General features: G+C 44.3%; 1 protein-coding gene across 21 annotated transcripts in view; it reads left to right on the top strand.

The window, feature by feature from the left end:
• The window catches only part of CLASP1 (cytoplasmic linker associated protein 1), a 637,864-nt gene that overhangs the window by 310,065 nt on the left and 305,771 nt on the right, over positions 1–22,028 (top strand). For all 21 annotated transcript variants that reach the window (XM_029605186.1, XM_029605182.1, XM_029605181.1 and 18 more), the window contains exons 12-14: positions 10,989–11,134; positions 17,015–17,150; positions 17,420–17,490. In XM_029605186.1, the coding sequence (XP_029461046.1) occupies positions 10,989–11,134; positions 17,015–17,150; positions 17,420–17,490 (353 nt within the window). The remainder of the gene's footprint in view (positions 1–10,988; positions 11,135–17,014; positions 17,151–17,419; positions 17,491–22,028) is intronic.

The following is a 22,028-nucleotide window of genomic DNA, read 5'->3' as shown; positions in this document are numbered from 1 at the left end:
TTAGGCAGTCAAACTTCTTAATTAAAGGATAATTAATAAATGGTAGCTTATGGAAATTTTGAAAGAAATTAATTTTATAGGTAAGGTGTTATAGATTTGAAATAACTATAAGTGATTGAAAGGAAGCAATGCACTCCAATTCAATATCTGTGAATTAATAACCAGTGAATATTGAGAAAATCTGAACTGAGTGAGTCATATATTGTAAGAACAATGTCTTATATAACTACAGATAGTAAAGGGAATTTTTTCTTACCTTTTACGGTAATTCTTTTAGCCTTTTGTCAGTAGGATACAGCACTACCTGCTGGCTTGACAGACTAAGGGAAGAGTTCCTATGATGCTTTCTCCCAAGATTTCTTCTGCTTTTCTTCCTCCCTAAATCCAAATGCTTTCCAGCAGTAGCATAGGCATAAGAATACAAATAGATAATGAAACAAGTTAGCATATCAGTCTGACTACAGTGACAAGGGAGTGTTTTATGCTCAGCCAGATCTTTTATGATCTTAGGAACATTTCTCTCACAAACGTGTATATATTCCCTGATAACTACTGTATATACAAATATATATCCCCTACAAACGTTGATATCATTCATATCTAGCAGAATCTCCCTGCCCCTTTTTTGAATAACCACAAACATGTATCCCACTTAGTTAATTATTACCTGTATAATCTTCCCTATTATTCGTATGTTATTGTTTCTGTTATTATTATCATGTGACAATTGTAAAGCCTGTTGCTAAGTTCTGTTCCCTGTAAACCGACGAGATGTTCCCAACGTTCGTCGGTATATAAAAGATATTAAATAAATAAATAAATAATGTCTACCTTCAAAGGATAACCCCATCAGATGCACCTTAGAAAAAAAAATCCAGGATTCAACTTTCTGTTCATGGGCCCACCACATCATATTAATTAACTTGCGAATGTTGTCACCAGCAAGCCTACCCGGCATGAAGCCGGCCTGATCCTGATGTACGAGGTCAGTTAGATAAATATTCAATCTGCCTGCTAAAATTTTCGCCAAAAGCTTTAAATCTAGATTTAGCAGAGAAATGGGTCGGTAGGAACCGCAAATGGTAGGGTCCCGTCCCGGCTTCTGCAATATAGTGATCCCCGCAAGATTGGTATTAGGTGCCAGGGAACCCCCATCCCGTAAATGATTAAATACTTTTTGTAGGGAGACTACGATAAAAGGGGCAAACGTCTTATAGAATTTTGCCGTTAGGCCATCTGGACCCGGTGATTTTCCCACCTTTAACGTTTTGATAGCCTCTAAAATTTCAACCGTAGTGATTTCTGCATCTAATACTACTTGGGCCTCTGTAGATAGGCTGTGCAATTCTACCCCAGTCAGGTAATGATCAATCGCCTCTGACGAGATGGAGTCAGCCGGCGAGTACAGGTGATTATAGAAGGACAAAAATCGCTTGCGGATATCAGTATTCGTCGTAAGAATATTCCCCGTTTCATCTTTAATTTTAGCAATAAAATTTTGTGAAAAGACTTGCTTAAGTTTACGGGCTAAATGTCGTCCGGCTTTATTTCCACCCTCGAAATAACTCTGTTTGGTAATGTTAAGTAAGTGGTTCATCTTGGCAGCCTCCAAACGCTGTAACTCTTCCCTTTTATGAGAGAGATGTCGCCATATTTTCTGAGAACCCGTCTGTTGGTGCTCCCTAGTCAAACCCATAATATCCTGCCTTAAAATGGAGGCAGCCAGGTTATCCCTTTTTTTCACATAAGTGGCTCTGGAAATGAAAAGCCCCCTTAAATATGCCTTCAGGGATTCCCATACAATTGGTGGAGAGGCCTCCCCATTGTCATTTAGGGATAAAAAATCCCGGATTTGTGTAATTAGTGAACCAGTGAAAGCGTCATCTAACAACAGTGAATCGTTGAGTCGCCAAAAACGGGTCCCCCTATCGTACTGCGGGAAGGAGATTTCGAGGGTAACCGCTGCATGGTCTGTCCAAGCAAGGGGATATATATCAGGGTTTGATACCTGGGAAAGTAGAATTTTATCCACTAAAAAGAAATCGATTCTAGAGTGTGAGTTGTGCGGAGGAGAGAAGAAAGTATAAGATCTGGATCTGGGGTAGTGAGACCTCCATACATCGGTCAGCTGCCAATCATCCATCAACTGTTTCAATTTTTTCCGATGAAGTGGGGCAGCCGCAACCGAACCTTTTGATGTATCCAGGCCTGGTACCCGTGCTAAATTAAAGTCTCCTCCCACCAATAACTTACCCACACTGTATTGTAAAATTACTTGATTGAGAGACTCATAAAACTGACCTTGGTCTTGGTTGGGTGCATAAACATTCACAAATGTATAATCAACACCTTCAATCTTGAGATGTAGCAATATATATCTACCGTTAGGATCCTTTATACAAGATTGGCAGTCAAACACCATATTTTGAGAAAACAAAATACACACCCCTGTATACCTGGACCGTTTAGTACAAGGAGAAAAATATTGAAAGGGATATTGGTGAGACTTCAACAAGGATTCATACCTGCCCTTTAAATGGGACTCTTGTATAAAGACTATATCTGCTCTTAGGGTGGTCAACTCCTTAAATAGAGAATGTCGTTTAAATGGAGAATTAAGTCCCTTAACATTAAGGGACACCGCCCGAAAGGAAGACATGTGCCTGGAAAGAAGTTCCCAGATTACCTAGAAAGCTCTCCCATAGTGCCGGGCTGGGCCTCCGCGCCAAGGGGCACTGCCCTGAGACACCTGGCGCACTGTGCACTCCAGTAAACCCGCTAAAGTTCTGCCCTCCTCCGTGGTCCCTCCAAACCGCTTGTACTGAAAAATATAAAAGTGTATGCAGTACCCCTAGAAAACAGACATCCCCCCCCATCCCTCCCCATTCCCCATGATCTGCAAGAACCATAAGCAGATCAAAATAGCTATTAAGCTAGGAGGAAACAATAGAGATTAACATCATCGTGTGAGCCCCAATCAGCCTTCTTCATCCAACTCAGTTGGAGACAAGAGGGGCCCTCTATAAGCATAAAAACAAAAAAAAAAAAAAAAAACAAACCTTCATTAGACGAATAGATAACAGGAGAACTCTGAACAGATGAAAACATAGTACTGAGGTAAGAGAATACGTCGCAAGAGCACGGCATCTGCGAGACTGTTCAGGGTGGTGCTGCCGGTGCTCTTTGAGAGTCAGATTGACGTTTCAGCCTGCTATTTCTGGCCCCTACTCTCTGCCACTTCGGCCTGGCATCTTTGGAAGGGAGAAGCAGTGGATAAGATGGTATTTGCGCCTGAGTAGTGAAGCCATGCTTGCCAAGTTGTTGGGCTGCGTCAACAATGTTGAAGATACGAGCTGAGACCCCCTCCCTCGAATACGTAAACCCGAAGGGATGGAGCCAGCGATATTTAATCCCTTCCTTGCGCAGGAAGGCCGTGGCCTCCTTCATTCATATCTAGCAGAATCTCCCTGCCCCTTTTTTGAATAACCACAAACATGTATCCCACTTAGTTAATTATTACCTGTATAATCTTCCCTATTATTCGTATGTTATTGTTTCTGTTATTATTATCATGTGACAATTGTAAAGCCTGTTGCTAAGTTCTGTTCCCTGTAAACCGACGAGATGTTCCCAACGTTCGTCGGTATATAAAAGATATTAAATAAATAAATAAATAATGTCTACCTTCAAAGGATAACCCCATCAGATGCACCTTAGAAAAAAAAAATCCACTGATTTAGCCAGTGGCACCTCCTGATCTCTTGACAGAGATTGTATTCCAGGCATTCATTCAGTTTTTATCTGCTCTTCTAAACCCAGAGGAAGTACAGTAAGAATTGGTGCATCATCAAATCCAGTCTAAAAACTCACCTTTTTGAGGCTGCTTTTAAATCTTAACTACTCTTCTTATATTAAATACATTTCCTGTAGACTCTTGTCATTTTTATTTGTCTTGGCTAGATTGTAAGTTCCATAGAAAGAGGACTGTCTCTTTTGTGTATGTACAGCGCTGCATACATTGTAGTAGTGCTTTAGAAATGCTAAGTAGTAGTACTAGATTCCACATGCCATTGGTTTAGCTCATTTTACTATGGCATGTTGGCCATGTTTGCTAGGAACTTGCTTGCAAATGATATCAGAGCTATGAAAGAACCTGTTTTCACAATAGCCCTGGATATATACACGGAGGATACCTGGAGTCTGTAGTGTGGACCCATAGAACTCATAAATGTTTTTAGAATTGTTTCCATGCGCCAGACCAGACCATGTTGCCCTTCAGGGATGCTGCTTCCTTTACAGGGATAGCCATATGCTTTCATAGCTCTGATGCTATGCAGTCCATGTTTTTGAAACATCGAGAGTCTCTGTAGTAGATATTGGTGGCCACAAGCTCACACGGTTGAGGGCATCAGCCCTTAGCCAAGATTTGTAGGAAAGACGTGCTGAGGTGCCCTGCAGTTAAGAATAAAGTCAGACCCATTCCACTGCTAGTTCAGACCTACCCTCCTCATCTAGAAGGTATTCAAATGGGGTGCTGAGATGACCCTTCTATCCTTTGAGAAGGCAGCCTTTCAGCTTCCCTCTGTTTAGGGGTCATCTTCTACGTCCAATTTTCATGGCAGACTCCTCTCAGCCTGCCTCTTGAGTAAGGCAAGGTTACTCCAGGGTAGTAATAACGATACTGTTGAAATCTAGAAAGTGTTCCACTTTCCTGGCCTACATCAGAGTGTGGAAAATTTTCAATGCTTGATGTCAGGATAAAAGTATCTCTCCATTCAAGGCACAGGCCTTCAGCAATCCTGGCCGTTTTTCAGGAAGATCTGGTTAAGGACTTGGCCCTTAATTGTCTGAGAGTACAGGTTGCAGTATTGACATGATAATAGAAGTCAAGTGCAGGGGACATCCTTAACCTCTCATCTTGATGTGGTTTGATTCTTCAAGGGTGTGAAGTATGTTTTCCATTGTAGCTGCTGGTTCCTCCGTGGGACCTGAACTTGGTTCTGAGGCTTATGCTAGCACCACTCAAACCCTAAAGGGAAGAAGCATCTCTGAAGGATCTGTCCCTCAAGACAGTATATCTAGTGGCTATTTGTTCTGCTAAAAGGATCTTGGCGCGCAGGTTCTCTCTTGCCACAATCTCTCCTTGTTTTCCTCTAAAGAAAAGGTAGTGTTTCATCCTTTTTAACCAAGATGGTTTCTCACTTTCATTTTAACCAAGCTAGGGTGTTTCATCATCTGAAGGTCACTAATCCCGAGATTCTGACAGGCTGTTTTCATTTCAGTGAGCTATGAAAAGAGGAGATGGCCTTTAAGGTCTCCAGTGCCAGGTGAATTAAAGAAGTAATTGTCTTGGCCAATATAATAGGGAAGGCTGCTCAGGTTTTGGATAGATTGAAGGCTCATTTGAGTAGAGCTCAGGCATCTTCTTAGGTAAAGTGCAGGTTGATTCAACAGAAGATATTTGCAAGGCAGCAGCTTGGGTCTTTTTGCACTCATTTGCCAAGCACTACAGATTGGATATGCAAGCCAAGGGGGATGCATCCTTTGGGGCTGGTATCCTGAAAGCGACTTTGGCTTCCTCCTGCACAGCTTAATCAGAGCTTGGTTTTGTTCTATGCATCTGGACTTGTCTGGCACGATGATAAGGAAATTAACAGGTAAGTTTAAATTTCACGGTTGTCTTTCCCAGGCACATTTGCCTCAAACCACCTATCTAGTTAACAGCTCTTCAATTCTACAAATAATCTGTGCTTTTTGGCCTCATTTTCCTTTTCTGACTTGGAGGACAGCTCTCCTGAGGATGCTAGAGATCCCTTGCTGAGTGGAGTCTGATGTTAAAAGGACTCTGGAGAAGGATAACCAAAAGGATTAGTTATATTTCTTTCTCATGAGGGAAGAAACCTTTGCAGCTAGAGCCTGTCTGAAAAGATCAGTATTAGTTTGAAATACTCAGTGAGCCAGTCCACAACAGAGGGGTTCAGGTTATTTTTTGTCATCATTTGTTCCCCTAGGACAAGCAGGATGGTAGTCATCACACATGGGTGACATTGGATGGAGCCCAGTACGGAAACCTTATGTCAAAGTTTCTAGAACTGTGACTGAACATGCCCAGCATGCCCTAATCCACGTGTACACGCAGGGTCCCTCTTTAGTCTCTTTTTCCACAGAGCTTTCACCTTGCGGGAGTGTGAGTTTGTGGATTTCCTTTTGGAAATTGCCTTAACTTTTTCACTGTCTTGTTCGGGGTTTTTCATGTAAATTCACCAATTGTGGATCCCTTTCGTTTCCCTCTAGCTGCCCCAGTCTGCTTTCGGCGGTTGCTTAAGCATCTTTTTGCTTCCTCCCATAATTTTGGTGCCTCAGTGCCCACTGACTTCGACCACCCGCTGTCTTTCATTTTTCCCCATTTTTCGTTCATCATGTCCTAGTCCGGTTTCCGTTGGTGACCCTAGTGTCTGAGGACCATGTCCATCATGGACCCCCATGAGGTTGTGTGTCATCTGCCTGGGGGCATTGCATGACATCCAAGGTTGCCCCATGTGCACCCAGATGACCCCCAAGGGATGTCATGCTCGATTCGATAAGATGGAGAAGATCTTTGGGTCGAGGAAGTCTGATGCATCGGCACCGATGGACCTGGGAGCTGTACTGATGGACACCAAGCCATCGGCATCGGCGGGGCTGTCATCTCCTTCGACACTTGTTGGCTGATGGGGCACTGGGGACCGGCTCCTGTCAGTCTCTTCCAAGTGGACGTTGGGTTTGTCGTCATTGACCTCTGCACCAGGGAAAGATCAGGCCGAGCACCAAGGTGGGAAGCCAAGGAAGCATCAGCACCAGTCCCCCTCATTGCACCTCTGGTCCTGGTGCCAGTCACCGATCCACCTCAGGGCTCTGAGGAAGATTTGGCCACCCCTCTTGCCTCCCAGTTGGTTTTGGAATCAGCAACTTTCAAGGAGGAGTTGGAGCACAGGGTCTAGTTGGTAATCCAAGGGGTGTTGCAGGGCATCGAACCGGCAGCACCAATGGTGCCATTGCTGCATGCACCCTGCTGGAACCGCTGCTGGAATGGCCCAACATGCTTCTCAATGAGTTACTGACTCATTTGGCGTCTGGTCCTGGGAGTCCATCGATGCCTGGTGGGGCACTGATACGTCTCCCGACCTATACAAAGCTTGTTGCTGATTCCAAGGAGGAGGAAGCTCCATCGAGGCCAGTAGAGATACTGAGACCTGAAGCCCCCTGTCCAGCTTTGCCGGGGCCGACACCTGTGCTACTGATGCCTACACCTCTGGACGAAGGCCAAGCACCCAGGGCCCCATTCCCTTTGTAGTCTACAGTGAGAATGAGGCCCTGTATGACCCCTGGGTGGATGACACTGCAGAATCCTCCTCAGAGTATTCAGATGGTCTCCCTTTGGAACAGTCTCTTCCAGATGAGACACAGAGGTCTCCTCAGGAGGACGTGACCCTCACAGGTTTTGTACAGGCGATGGCAGAGGCCATCCCTTTTCAGTTAATGACGGAGGAGGATGCCTGGCATAAGATGCTGGAGATCCTCCAGTTCATGGAGGCCCCTAAAGAGATCATGGCGGTCCCAGTGCACTAGATCTTTAGGGAGTTGCTGCTGAGGATCTGGGAGCATCCCCCTCACAGTACCTCCCGTTAACAGGAAGGCTGATGGGGTTTACTGGATTCGAGAAGCGTCAGCTTTCACACCAATCGGTAGTGATCAAATCTGCTCTCAAGAAGGCCAAGCTCTCTCGGACCTATGCCTCTGTGCTCCTGGGCAAAGCTCATAGAGCGATGGGCAATCTTGGGAGGAAAGTGTTCCAAGGGGCCATGCTTATTGCCCGCATTGCCTCTTACCACTCTACATGAGCCAATACTCTCGCATCCTCTGGAAGCAGTTGAAGAGGTGGCCGAGCGACTGCCTCAATAGCAGCAAGACCCCCCTCTTATCGCTGATGCATCAGGGCCTGGAGTGTGGAAAACACGAAGTTCATTCAACCTATGATGTTTTTGAGACTGCAGTGGGAGTTGGCTCCTGCAGAATGGTATGGCTGCGGGCCTCTGATCTCTGCTGGAAGTACATGAAAGACCTGCCATGCACAGGAGAGAATCTCTTTGGAGATAAGGCGAGGGACGCGGTGGCCTAATTGTGGGATCACCATGAGACCCTCCAACAGCTCTCCACCAGCACTTCAGATACGCCCTCCTCAGCCAGTCGGTCTGCAAGACAGGATCAGTGGAAGACTTTTTACAGCTGAGGAAGTACTGTTCTCCGGCTCCTTGCTCCCGTTCATAGAGGGTGAGCTCACAGGGTGGTCCCAGGCAACAGAGAGCTTCCAAGCCCCAACCATCTCCCTAGCCAAATCTTGGGACGGGGTTTTGACTGGATCATAGGGAGTATAAGCCAGCCACCTGTACCCGAGACACTGGAACCTCCGGTCAGGGGCAGACTACAGTTTGCTGATTGGTGGCCCAGTATAACCTCGGACCAGTGGATCTTGTCCATCATCCATCAAGGGTACCAATTTAAACCTATTGGGTGTCCCACCAAATTATCCCCTGTGCCCATTTTGGAGGCCAATAGTGCATCAGGAGGTACTACTTCGGGAGCTTTCTACCCTCTTAACAGCCAGAGCCTGTTAAGCCAGGGCAAAGAGGGCAGGGATTCTACTTCCGGTAGTTCCTGATTCCAAAGAGAACAGGGAGACTTCATCCCATCCTAGACCTAAGGGCCTTGAACAGATTTCTCAAAAAAGAAAAGTTCAAGATGGTTTCCCTGGGCACTCTGATTCTCTTCTTGCAAAAAGGGAACTAGCTATTCTCCCTCAATTTAAATAACACATGACACATCGAGATCTTCCTGGGTCACAGGAAGTATTCAGATTTGCGGTGGAAAACAGCACTTCCAGTACAGTGTGTTGCTGTTTGGGTTAGTGTCACCCCTATGTGTCTTGAAAACGTTTCTGGCTGTGGTGGGGGCATACCTCTGCAGACTGGGAATGCATGTTTTCCCTTACTTGGATGATTGGCTGGTCCAAGAGCACCTCCCAGGCAGGGACTTGTTCGGTCCTTGTGCTTGACCATCTGGGTGTTGGAGTCACTAGAGTTCGTCATCAACTACCCGAAGTCCCATCTCAGTCCGTCACCTCGATTGGACTTCTTAGGAGCCCTGCTAGACATGTTTCAGGCAAAACGCCTTCCTGCCATGATCCAGGGCGGACACCTTGCTGTCCATAGTAGTGGTGATTCAACAGAGCCAGCATGTTTCAGCTCTGCACATCTTGAGGCTGCTGGGGCCACATGGCCGCAACCATCCATGTCACTCTCTTGGCACGTTTACACATGCGCAGAGCCCAATGGACCCTGAGGTCGCAGAGGTGCCAGGCCACACAGAACATCTGGGCTCGCATTTGATTCACTCCACCTTCTTGGGAATCTTTGTCCTGATGGAGGGCTCTCTCAAATTTGAAACAGTGAATATCTTTCCAAAATCCCCCACCCAAATTGTCCTAACCACAGATGCATCCTTCTTGGGGTGAGGAGCTCATGTAGAGGGGCTTCGCACCCAGGGCTTATGATCCGCCCAGGAAGCACCATGTCAAGTCAACTTCCTGGAGCTCCGGGTGATCAGATACACACTACGGGCTTTCAGAGATAGGTTGTCAAGCAAGACTGGCCTGATACAAACAGATAACAAAGTTGCCATGTAGTATGTCAACAAGTAGGGAGGCACAGGGTCATACCTCCTATGTCAGGAAGTGGTCCAGATTTGGTCCTGGGCCCTGTCCCACAGGATGGTACTCAGGGCCATTTATCTAGCCAGAATGGAGAATGTGATATTATACAGGCTGAGTCGTGCCTTTAGACCTCACGAGAGGTCTCTGGACTAGAGGATAGCGAACTGGATTTTCCGCCTCTGGGGAATTGCAGAGGTGGATTTGTTTGCGTCCCTCTACAACAGGAAGGTGACTCAGTTCTGTTGCTTGCTATGTCAAGCTCATAACCTAAGCCCATGACTTTTTTCCATTAATATAGGGATTAAAGTGATTGTGGTGAGACTTTAGGCCTTGGGTCGCAGGCCTATGTCCCTTTTTCAAGCTCTGATGTAGTCTTCTCTTTTAATCAGACTTAATGTGTAATCTCCATAGTTCTTCAAATAGGCTTGGCTGTGTTGCAGGAAACAGCCTCCCTCCCACATGCAGGCTAGAAATCTGTAGCATGAGGATCCTACTTCTGCACACCAGCAAATCAATGAGGGCTGAGGGAGGAGAGCAACAGAATCCTGGCAGGAAGAAATTAACCTACAAACTCTTCATAGGGTAATTGGTGTTGGTCTGTTGAGCCATCAGGTGATACTATACCTTACATGATAAAAACTAGCAGAGAGACAGAACCAGATGGTTCTAGGTCAACTGGGAAAAGCTGAGCCAGTCCTGGTTTTGCCCTATTGTATGTATGGATTTGTAGTTATTTCTCATTGATTTCCTTAAGAAAATCAGAACTATAAGTTCATGCATGCAATGGAGCAAATCCAGGACTGGCATGGCCTGTTTCTGATGACAGAGAGCCATCTGGTAACCCTGTTTACCAGTGGAGTAACCTTGGCATGGTCATCTTTAGCATGTACATGTATAATAGTTGTCATTTAGCTGCTGAATGTTGTATCATCAGCATTGCTTAGAAGCTTAAGAGATCAATATAAACTGATATGATTTGTATATTATACAAGAATGTCGGTATATAAGAATAATAAATAAATAAATATATTGATACTTCAAATGGTATTGGTGAAAAAAGATAGCTTGGTTTTAGTGATTTTTTTTCTTTAACGCTTATATATTCTTATGGCTATGTCATTGTACCTGGTGCATTTTGCTGACCTGGGTGTGCATAGTTACTTACCTGAAATGAATCTGTATATTGTACTGCTATCTTTTATTGTATGTAAACATCAACATTATTACATATTGCTGACAGCTGAAGAAAATTCGCTCTCTTTTGATGGCTGGAGCTGCTGAGCATGATTCCTTTTTTCAACATCTCCGCCTGTTAGATGGAGCATTTAAGCTATCTGCTAAAGACCTGCGCTCTCAGGTGGTGCGAGAGGCATGTATCACCTTAGGGTAAGGAATCTCTCCACATATTGCTACATGACATGCAAAGAAACTTTGTGAGTGCTGAGATGGTATACATTGGCGGTAAAATATTTTGCCCAATTTTGGGGGGCCTCAAGTACTGTGTCCTGCTAATAAAAGATTTTCTTGTAGGAATGATGTGAAAAGATTTATGTGCACTTACATTTTTACCCATAGCACCAAATTAGATTTTAAGAAATAAATAATTCTCATGATAAATTAAATTAGGAATAGATTGCAAAGGTGCGTCAAGCCTCTGTTTACATGAGTGACTATTATAAAACTTTAAAAAAGTTGTTATATTAGGCTTGTACAATATCACAGCACAACAAACATGTGGAATGACCATTTTCTTCCAAAAGAAGATGATAAAGTATATTTTTATGGGAGTTCCTACACATCCAGTGGCTAATATTGTCCATATACTGTATATATTCAGTAAACAGTGTCATAGAAAACAGCAACAAATGGTATCTAGAACTTGTGTCTGAAAATCACAAAGATTGTCTGACTTGATTAAAATTATCTGAGCAACCTCCATGGACCACCTCTAAAAACAGAAGAATCAGACTTAAAGAAAGATCATATCTGATGGGTTCTAGAAGGCATGAGAGGAAGCCAAAGTCAAAGTCTTTATGTAGTTTTTATCCTTGACTTATAAAAAATCAAAACAAACAAAAAGGGCTCCACGATAGAGGTGTAATCTGGATTTCATCTCTAGGAATAAAATGACTATTCTCTATCACATAGCCTTCCCAAAAATGTTGGAATCAGAGCCGGTGCAAGGATATTAGGTGCCTTAGGTAAACCTTATATCCTTGCATGATCCTGCCTACCCCATACTTACGCATATATACTCTATCGTATTTCCCCTATCTTGCCTTTTTGCTAGAGATTTAAATATCTCAAAGATTTACATGCACAGGAGGTGAGCATCTTACAATGGAAAGGAGGCTCTAAAACAAGGTGTCGTGGGATGAGGGTGAAAGGGGGTAGACTCAGGAGTAAAATTAGGAAATCTTTCTTTACAGTAAGGGTAGTGGATGCACAGAGCAGCCTCCTAGTGGACGTGGTAGAGACAAAAACAGTATCTGAATTCAAGAAAGCACGGGATAAACACAGAGGATCTCTGAGGGCATGATGGGAATTGTAAAGCTAAACTGTTCAGGTGGGCAGACTGGATAGGCCATATAGTCTTTCTGCTGTCACATTTCTATATTTCCATGTTTCTTCTGATGTAAAAATATCACTTATAGCATCATGTATGTTATATTTACATGAACAGCTTTGATGCCAACCAGAAAACCCTGCAAAAAAGACACTTGTAGCTCATATGGTATTAGGCCTATTGAAATACATGTTGGGATTAGTAAATCTCACATATAAAAATATGTTGGGATTAGTAAATCTCACATATAAAAATACATGTTGGGATATAGTAAATCTCACATATAAAAACAACATAACTGCCAGCACTCATCACCTATGAAAAAGCAACATTGCATAAATTACACCAAGCCCTAAATACCAATATACCACCTTTTAGGAATATTGAACAGGCCAGGCCGCTATAGATCCCTGCACAGAAACTAGATACTAGCAGAATACCTCACCTCTGTCATACATGCGGCACAGACAGACCTTCACCAAATATGGAATAAAGAGACTATAAAGTCTAAATAGAAATGTGCAGACAAAAGTCTGAACTAGAAATCACAAGAAACCAGACTCTATGGAGTGCAACAATAGAAAAGCAGAAACATTACTATTCCTCAAAGATATCAAACAATAAAATGAAGATATATAAATCAGTAATAGTAAAACCATATTAATAAAAAGAATAAATATTTCAAAACATCTAATGAATAGAATAACACATAATCATTAAAAACTCAAAAAAATAAATTTTCCAAACATTGAATGACATACTTCAAAACAGCAGATACATCTAATAATACCGAATCATTAAAACTAATAAGAATAAATTAAAATTCCCCTTTTTCCATACCTGGGAATTTTTAATTTCCCGGTGCCCTAAGATTGTTGTGGATTGCTGGTGGGTGGGTGTTGGACTGGTGCTTTGTTGCGCAAAACCTTTCTCTTCCGCCTGTCTCACACACACACATACATGCTCAGTCGCTCATATGCGCACACTCACACTCTCACATGTTCCCTTGATCGCTCACCCTTCTCCCCCTCTAGAAGCACAAGTAGCAGCAACCTCCTCCAGCCAGTGGGACTCTTCTTTCTTGAGGCTGTGGGGACTGGTGCAACTCTGCTTCCTGCCCAGGTGAAACCACTTCCTTTTCTGGTCCACCCAGAAGCACTTGCCAGCAGTTGGAAGATGCTACCAGTCTTGAGCATCTTCCTGGGGTGTGCGTAGAGGGAACAGGCTATCTAAAAAAGATTGTTAGGAAAGCTCGTGGAAGACAAACTTTGGTTAGCCCTTTGATCCAGTATCCAGTATACAGACCCAGGCATAGATGATAGATCTTGGCTTCATATTTTTCCTTTTTTTTTCCCCCCAAGGAAAAGGTTACCACTATCAATTGGAAATATACTTTAACACAGATTGAATACAATTATTATTAATACAAGTTAGCTCTTTCTCATAGAGAATTTTCAGCAAGTGACGAATCAGTGGTGCCAGGTGTACATTTATCTACTGGTGTGTCTTTTCCCGAATGTTCATATTTGAGTAATTCACAATAAAGCACAATGAAAAACAGGAAATTCACACTTAGCAATCCCAGTTGTTCTTAATACTTATATTTGGAAATATCAGTCTCTTGCTTGGATTGACTTCAGTACTAAAATGGCTATGTTTGCCTAAGAGAAAGCTTCAAAAGCTGAATAATGTTCTTTTTACTAATGTATTTTTTGCAAACGTCTTTAAATGGTGAAGTAATCAGTTTCTCCTGGGCCCTGCTAAAATAGTAAATAACTACTGAGTTTGCAAAAATAAAAATTGGGGTGTGTGCGAATGCTATCAGTGTTGCTCATGAACAAATTTGAACATTGATTTTCATCAGAAGGTGATCAATTGATCACTGGGAATATGCATTTGTTTTAAAATGAATAATATATCCAAACACAAAAAGGCCATTTTCAATTCATTCCACATGGAACAAACCTAAAGAGGCCTTGCATGAAAATATCCAAAAAGTTTCAGATATTTGTTCCTTCTTTTTTTTTTTTTTTTAATGGCTTCGCCCAGGCCCTCCAATCCCTCTCCCACTCCCCACCCCACCTCCTCAAGAAAGTCACAGGGTCTGGGCCTACCCAGCTTGGGTCTTTCCAAATTGCCTTCCATCCCACAAAGGAAATCCATAAGGCCTAAGCCTGCCCCACTGGGCTGAGCTGATTTAAGTCCAGCTGGATCCTCTTTGTGCCCTTCTAATCCACTTCCTGCTTTCAAAAGAATTCTAGGATTGGGGATCTCCTCAGCTCCCACTTTCCCTTCCAGGGAGGTCTTCTTAAATGAAAGGGGCAGGAATGATGCTCACTTGCTTCTGTTCCCGACTCATGGCTCTTTTAAAATGGCTATAATCCAAAAGGGGATGGAAACAATTTGATTGGTATCAAATAAAACTGTACCTGGCCATAAACTCGGCTCAACATACTTCGGTATAGTCATATACTAATAACATGATGGCCAACCAGTGCTAGAAACATTTTGTTTTGTATTGCTGTGACACATTTTTATTTATTTATTTTTTTTAGGCATTTTTATATGCACTTAAAAACTTATATTTTTACATTTTTCGATGTAATAGCTTTCTAATTCAAGTGACCAGGCTACATGCAATTTATTTAGAAATAAAAACAGTTCACGAGCATTTAAAGTATCTTATCAGTACTATGTAGTCTGTGCTCAATATCTGAATACAAATAGGAATATTTATGGAAAACGGGACCTGTCCAACACTGCCATTGTTTTGACGTAGAAAACGTCTGCTTTAGAGGCTAGAGAGCTTCTGCAAAACAAGAGCAAACTTAATAAAGATATGTCCTGATACCAGACACTTTGAAATACAGTGTACTAACTTTTCACATGTATCTCATTTAAGCATGGCTGTGAACGTCAAAAATGCTCTGTGTGACCTCATTACAGATGTATTTTTAAAGGGATCAAAACTTATCAATTCCCTGAGCTCTTGTGACTTAATCAATGTAGTTAGACACTAGTAATGATGAAAAAGTGTAACTGGTTTCAAATAAACAGTCTACTTGATCTCTTTATTAAATCCGTGTAGTGTCTCTGTGTTCCAATTGAAGATGAACTGTTGCTCAGTTTGTATTAATCTGCATTTGAAATCCCCACCTTTCATTTGGGAATCAACTGCAACAATGCCGCAAATGTCAAAACTTTCTGTGCATATGGTTATCCTAATGATGTACTAATGGGGCTTCATATTTACTTCAGTGTGGTCAACTGAGATGTTCTTGTATATGCATATAGTATCAGAGTAGTTTTACTAATATAGATGAGATTGCATGGACCCCAAATTGCATGTATGACTTCTTGTGATTTACATGTTAATATTTGATGAAACACAACCAGTTTCCATATGGGTAATGTAAGTGTTTGCCCTTGAAATGAAAGTGTGCAGATGTTGCCATTCCACAGGTGGAATGACCCCCTTCCTTTAGATGGCCCACTTAGTGCAGAATCATACACAGAATGTACCAATCCTTCTTGCAAGTTAGAGGCCCTTTTCGATGCAAAGATAGGAAACTCTTGGAAAATGGAATGGACCCCTAACACGTGCCAATATTTTTTTAATACAGTTCTTAATGGTACGTGTTTGTGATGAGAAGAGCCACTTTGGTACCTGAAGCATGGCACCAAAGTGACATCACTTTGGTGCTGGCCCTCACACACAATTTTTAAAGAACCACAATTCAGCACAGGAGCAAGTGGCCATCTCTTCTTCCCTTTTATTTAGGGGGACTGCCATGGAAAGAGTAAGTGGAGACTGTGGAGGTCGCTGGCCCTGGCAAATATTTGGGGGGCAGATGAGGGGTCGGAGGAACCTGGGGAGGCCCCGGTTGAACTAGGCTCAGACCTCATGGTTTTTCTTTGTGGGTAGGAGGGAGGATGGATGCCCCAGGGAGACATATTTTATTTATTAATTTGTTTGTGTTTTAAATGCTTATTATGGTTCAGGAAACGAACTGAACTGAAATAAGCATTAAACAAATTGAAAAACAAAAACAAATGCAACCCTGAAACGAAAAATAAACCGAAATGAAATTGTTTGGCATGCACATCCCTAACGATTACCAAGCTTGTGACATTCAAAAATGTCAAGAACTAGATAGAGCTTGTGAGAAAACACAATTGGAAATGAACAATGCCAACAAAAAATTTTAAACCCTTGGAAGTTTAGTTGGCAGTCTTTGTTTAGAACTTTTTACTTGTCGATCAGGATAAGTTTCTGCAGGGCTAGCTAGAATACGGATTATATTACCTAAGTCAATTGACAAGGTGTTGGTAATTTATTTCTGAAATGTTCATTGTAATAAAACTAATAACGATGCTGGTTAAATTGAGGTAGGAACAAATATTTTAATGAAATGTGCTTATCTTGAATATGGTTCTTTTTGTCTTTGGATTTTTTATTTTTGTAATTTTATTTACAACATCTAAGACCATGGAAGTCCACACATTTTTAAGAGGGCACTGGATGTCAAGTAACTTAATACAGTATTATAAAGATTGCCAGTGATAACCACTGAAGTCTGCAATTCAGAATATAGTGTCTGGTGAAGGGTTAAGATTAATGGAGACTCAATTTTGATCAAGCTCAGTAACCTGACTAAAATATCTTTTGGTTTTATCAGCATCATTTTAATTGTTTTCAGGCATCTTTCATCTGTTCTGGGAAACAGATTTGATCACGGTGCCGAAGCCATCATGCCAACTCTCTTCAATCTAGTCCCTAACAGTGCCAAAATCATGGCCACATCTGGTGTTGTGACCATTAGGTTAATTATTCGAGTAAGTATGTTGTCTTCTGCATCCCATTAATAGAATTTTATAAGGTTGTATCCTAAAGACTTAGTGATTTTGTAAAGCCCTGGTATCCAGCCTACAAAATTATGTGTAGAAAATAGGTTGATCAATAACATTCTTGGTCTTACTGCCCTCCTATTCTTTGTACAGATGACATATACTGTTAAATATCCTTATTGTAATAAAGGAGTGCAAATAGCCCAGAATTGATGTGACATTGTATTTAATTTTGTACTTTGTATATTTTTTTCCAGCATACACACATCCCCAGGCTAATACCCATCATAACTAGTAACTGTACCTCAAAGTCTGTTGCAGTTAGAAGGTAAGCATCTGTTTGTTTTTCCTCTCATCTTTTGCACAATTATTGTATCTGTTCTTATTCATCTCTAGATGGCTCGAACATCTTTTCTGCTCCTACAAACCTTACTTTTCCATCACTGTTTTCTCTATCCCTTTCAGTCTCTTTTCTGTGCTTGTTTAAGTGTCCGATGACTTCTCTTGATCGGTTCTCAAGGCTGTATCTATTTTAGACCTCTGCTTCCTTTGTCACATTGGCCACCCTTTAGTAGAAAGCATCCTAATACTCTTGAACTCCATAGTCTGTGCTGTCATAGTCATCCTCCGGCCTCTTTACTTGATCTATTGCTGGCTGTCTTGTTTGCGCCTTCTTGTTTACACTTCCCCCTGTCTATTGGAGTCTCTAACACAAGGTCCCCAGTCTCCCGTGATTGGCTGCGATAAGAGCTGCAAAATTAAGCCCTTGCTGTAAAATTGGCCAATCCTGGCAAAAATTGCAGTGGGAGACCAGGGTCCCTTTCAAAACAAAAGAATTAGTGGCAGGGGATAGTGCATTTCTCCTCTCCTTCCCACTTCTTCTCCCTGGAAGAAAAGCTTTTGTGATAATGGATGGTGCAATTTACCCTTCCCCCGTCCAACCCGTTTCACCTCACTCACTGACTCTTATTTTAAAACAGGAGGAGGAGGAAGTCAATTTTACAACTCCTCCAGCACTTACTTCCTCCCTCCTCCCCTGCCGGGGACCATAATGGCATACTTAGGTCTCGGGGAAAGAGAGGAATCGCCAGAGTGACTATAAGGCTGCTGCCCTCCTGTTTTGAAATGATAGGAGCTGATGAGGGATATGGAGGGGGAAAAGGAGGAAGTGAACTGGGATTGCTATGGGGGTTCGGGAGTGAACCAAAAGAAACAGGATCACTTGGGTAGGACGGGAGAGTGAATAAAGTAGATAAAGGGAGGGTTTGTGTACAGGAATCCAGGTGAGGGTTTTGAGGGGTGTAGGGGAAACCAGGGTGAGTGAGGGGTTTTGAGGGGGGCTTGAACTGTGGGATTGGGGGAGGGAATGAACTAGGGTGAGTGGGCTGGAGGAGGAACCAGGATGAGGGGGAGAGAGGGTATCAAAGGGGTGATAATGGAAAGAGGGGATGGAATGTGATGGGGGGGGGGGTCCTGTGGTTTCCCTCCTTCACACCATCCCTATTCCTCTTTCCTCATTTTCTTCTTCATCCTAATCTTCCCTCCTCATCCAACCCCACCCCATCTCAATACTTCCTTTCTCCCCACCTCCCAACCCTGATCTTTCCTCCTCCTCCGCACCACTGATGATCCCTCTTCCCCTTCACTTTCTTCTCTTCTCATTCCTTATCCTCCCTGAATCCTCTGTTCCTTACATATCTGCCCCTCCCACCTAAGATTCATTCATTTCCTTTCTCTGCATTCTCCTGTCTTCCCATTCTCAGACTCATTTTCAATTCTCCCCAGCCCCAATCACAAAGATCCCTTTTCTTCTAATAAAGAACCAAATAAATTAATTGAATACAGAAATGTCAGATTTTCCCCTAGGACAACAAGCAGGATGGTAGTCTTCACAAGTAGGTGATGACATCAGATGGAGCCCAGCACAGAAAAGTTTTGTCAAAGTTTATAGAAATTTTGATTGGCACACTGAGCATGCCCAGCATGCCACTATCCACGCAGTGTCCCTCTTCAGTCTCTTCTTTTCCGCGGAGCTATCGTCTCAGTGTTTGGGTAATTGCCAGGTTCTTGTGGCCTGGTTTGGCCTCTGTTGGATACAGGATGCTGGGCTTGATGGACCCTTGGTCTGACCCAGCATGGCAATTTCTTATGTTCTTAAGGCACTGGAATTGGCTGAGATACCCCTGAAGCAGCCCTGTGCCGAGGAGGCGCTGCCCTCCATAGAGTCTGAGGGCCCGAGGCAGTCCCCACTGATTCCGGTGTCGGGCACTGTTCTCCCTCTGGGTTCCGAGGGGGACACGGTCATGCTGCCGCCGCTTCAAGCTGTCCTGTCATCGGCAGCATTTGAGGAGGAGTTGGAGCACAGAGGGTGATTGGTGGTCTGCCGAGCCCCTACAAGGTATCGAGCCACTGGCCCCCTCGGGACCACCGCCACTGCTGGAGTCTATGTCGTCGATGGTGGCACCATTGCTGGAGTAGTTGGACTTGCTCCTCGGTGCGTGTCGATGCAGCCCTTGCTGGCGCCCTCGCTGCCTCGGGGGATACCGCTGCAGCCTCGATCGGAGACCATTCTCATTGCTGATTCCTTGGATGAGGGAGGGCCGCCAGTGGTTCCTCTTCCACAGCCAACCCCGTGGCTGGCATTGCCTGAGCTCCCAAGTCCATCGACACCCTCTGTCCCCCTGATGCCCGTGGGGCTCTCTTGTGGTTCTGGGCGATCTGAGCAATGAGGATGCCACTTAAGACCCATGGCGGAGGGGGGTATGAGGCTTCCATATCCTCCTCTGATGATTGAGGTCCTGCCCTCTGAGCCATCTCCTCCAGAGGAGAGATGTTGATCCCCTCCAGAGGATCTGACCGTCGCAGGCTTTGTCCAAGCATGGCAGAATCAGTTTCCTTCTAGCTCCTGACCGAAGAAGACTCCAGGCACAAAATGCTGGAGGTCCTCCAGTTTGTGAATACGTATAAGAAAATGGTTGCAGTTCCGGTCCATGACATATTTAAGGAATTGTTTGTCTGGCTCTGGGAGCTCCCCATCTCTGTGCCACCGGTAAACCGGAAGACCGATGCAGTGTACCTAGTGCGGCCAACCATGGGATTTGAGTGGCGTCAGCTTCCGCACCAGTCTGTGATGGTGGAGTCCACCCTCAAAAATGCAAAGAGGTCTCGCACCCATGCCTCAGCTCCCCCAGGCCACGAGCACAGGGCCCTGGACGTCCTGGTGAGGAAAGTATTTCAAGGTTTCGTGTTGGTGGCTCTCTTTGCCTGTTGCCAATTGTATATGAACCAGTATTCCAGGAATTTCTGGAAGCAGGTTCAGGACCTAGTAGAACGTCTCCCTCAACAGCTCCAGGAGGACTTCCTGAAGGTTGTTCAACATGGTTTGGAGTGCAACAAATATGAAGTTTGGTCCACTTAAGATGTTTTTGAGATGGCAGTGAGAGTAGCTGCAGTGGATATCTGTGCTCGCCACATGGCTTAGCTACGTACCTCTTCCTGAAGGTGCAAGACTGTATAGCAGACTTGCCCTGTACCGGGAAGAATCTCTTTGAAGATAAGATTAAGGAGGTAGTGGCACAACTGAAAACATCATGAGAACCTCCAGCATATTTCAGCCAGCACCTCGGACCAACAGTCCTCTGGCAACAAATCCTCGCGTCAGGGGCCCATACGCCCTTCTTACTGCCCGAGGAAGAACTACCCTCCAGTGGGTAGGGCACAGTCTCAGCGGTCTGGGCCCAGGGCTCACCCTAGACAGTCATATACCCCTAGGCCTCAGCCAGCACCTCAGCAGAGTCCTAAGGGGTTTTGACTTGCTGCGAGAGAGCCTAAACCAGCCACCCATACCCTTGATGGCGGACCTTCTAGTCGGAGGCCAGCTGCGGTTCTTTGTGGACCGTTGGCAAGCTGTCACCTTGGACCGGTGGGTCCTGTCCATCGTTTGTCAGTGATACAAGTTGAATTTCCAAGAGGTCACTCCAGACTCTTTCCTGTGCCCCTCTTGGGGGTTCTCAGCAGATCAGGAAATACTATTGAAGGAGCTCTCTGCCCTCGCAATGGCCAGGGCAGTCAAACCCGTTCCAGCCACACAGCATGGAAGCAGCTTCTACGCCAGATATTTCCTCATTCCAAAGAGAACAGGGAGGCCTTCGTCCAATTCTGGACCTGAGGGCCTTGAACAAATTCCTTAAACGGGAAAAGTTCAAGATAAGATGGTCTTGCTGGATGCCCTGATTCCTCTCCAGAGGGGAGACTGGCTTGCTCCCTCGATCTAAAAGATGCCTACACTCACATCAAAATTTCCCGCGTCCACTGGAAATACCTCCGGTTTGTGGTGGGTGAGAGCCATTTTCAATACCGGTTGCTGCCCTTCAGACTGGCATCTTCAGAAAGTGCTTGGCAGTAGTGGGAATGTATCTGAGGAGGCTGCAAATGCAGGTTTTTCCCTACCTGGTCGACTGGTTCATCAAGAGCCGCCTCCAGGCGGGAAGCACTGCAGTCCTTAGACTCCACCATTTGGGTCCTGGAGACCTTGGGCTTTCTGGTCAACTACCCAAAGTCACAGCTGATCCCATCACTGCAACTGGACTTCATTGGTGCCAAGTTTGTCACGGCTCAGGCTCTGGCGCTCTTGCCCCGGAATCGCGCGCTCACCGTTGGGCCCCTTGCAGAAGTGATCTCTGAATCGCCAGGTCTCCACGCACCACATGTTGCGCCTGTTGGGAAACACAGCTGCAACCATCCATGTCACTCCCTTCGTTCGTCTGCACATGTGCATGGCATAGTGGACCCTGTGGTCCCAGTGGCGCCAGGCCACCCAGGACCTTCGGGTGGGCATCAGGGTCACTCCACCACTTCGGGACTCCT

This window comes from Rhinatrema bivittatum, chromosome 6 (genome assembly GCF_901001135.1).
Source record: "Rhinatrema bivittatum chromosome 6, aRhiBiv1.1, whole genome shotgun sequence".
NCBI classification, from domain to species: Eukaryota; Metazoa; Chordata; class Amphibia; order Gymnophiona; family Rhinatrematidae; genus Rhinatrema; species Rhinatrema bivittatum.
This window is presented reverse-complemented; position numbering and strand designations above follow the sequence as displayed.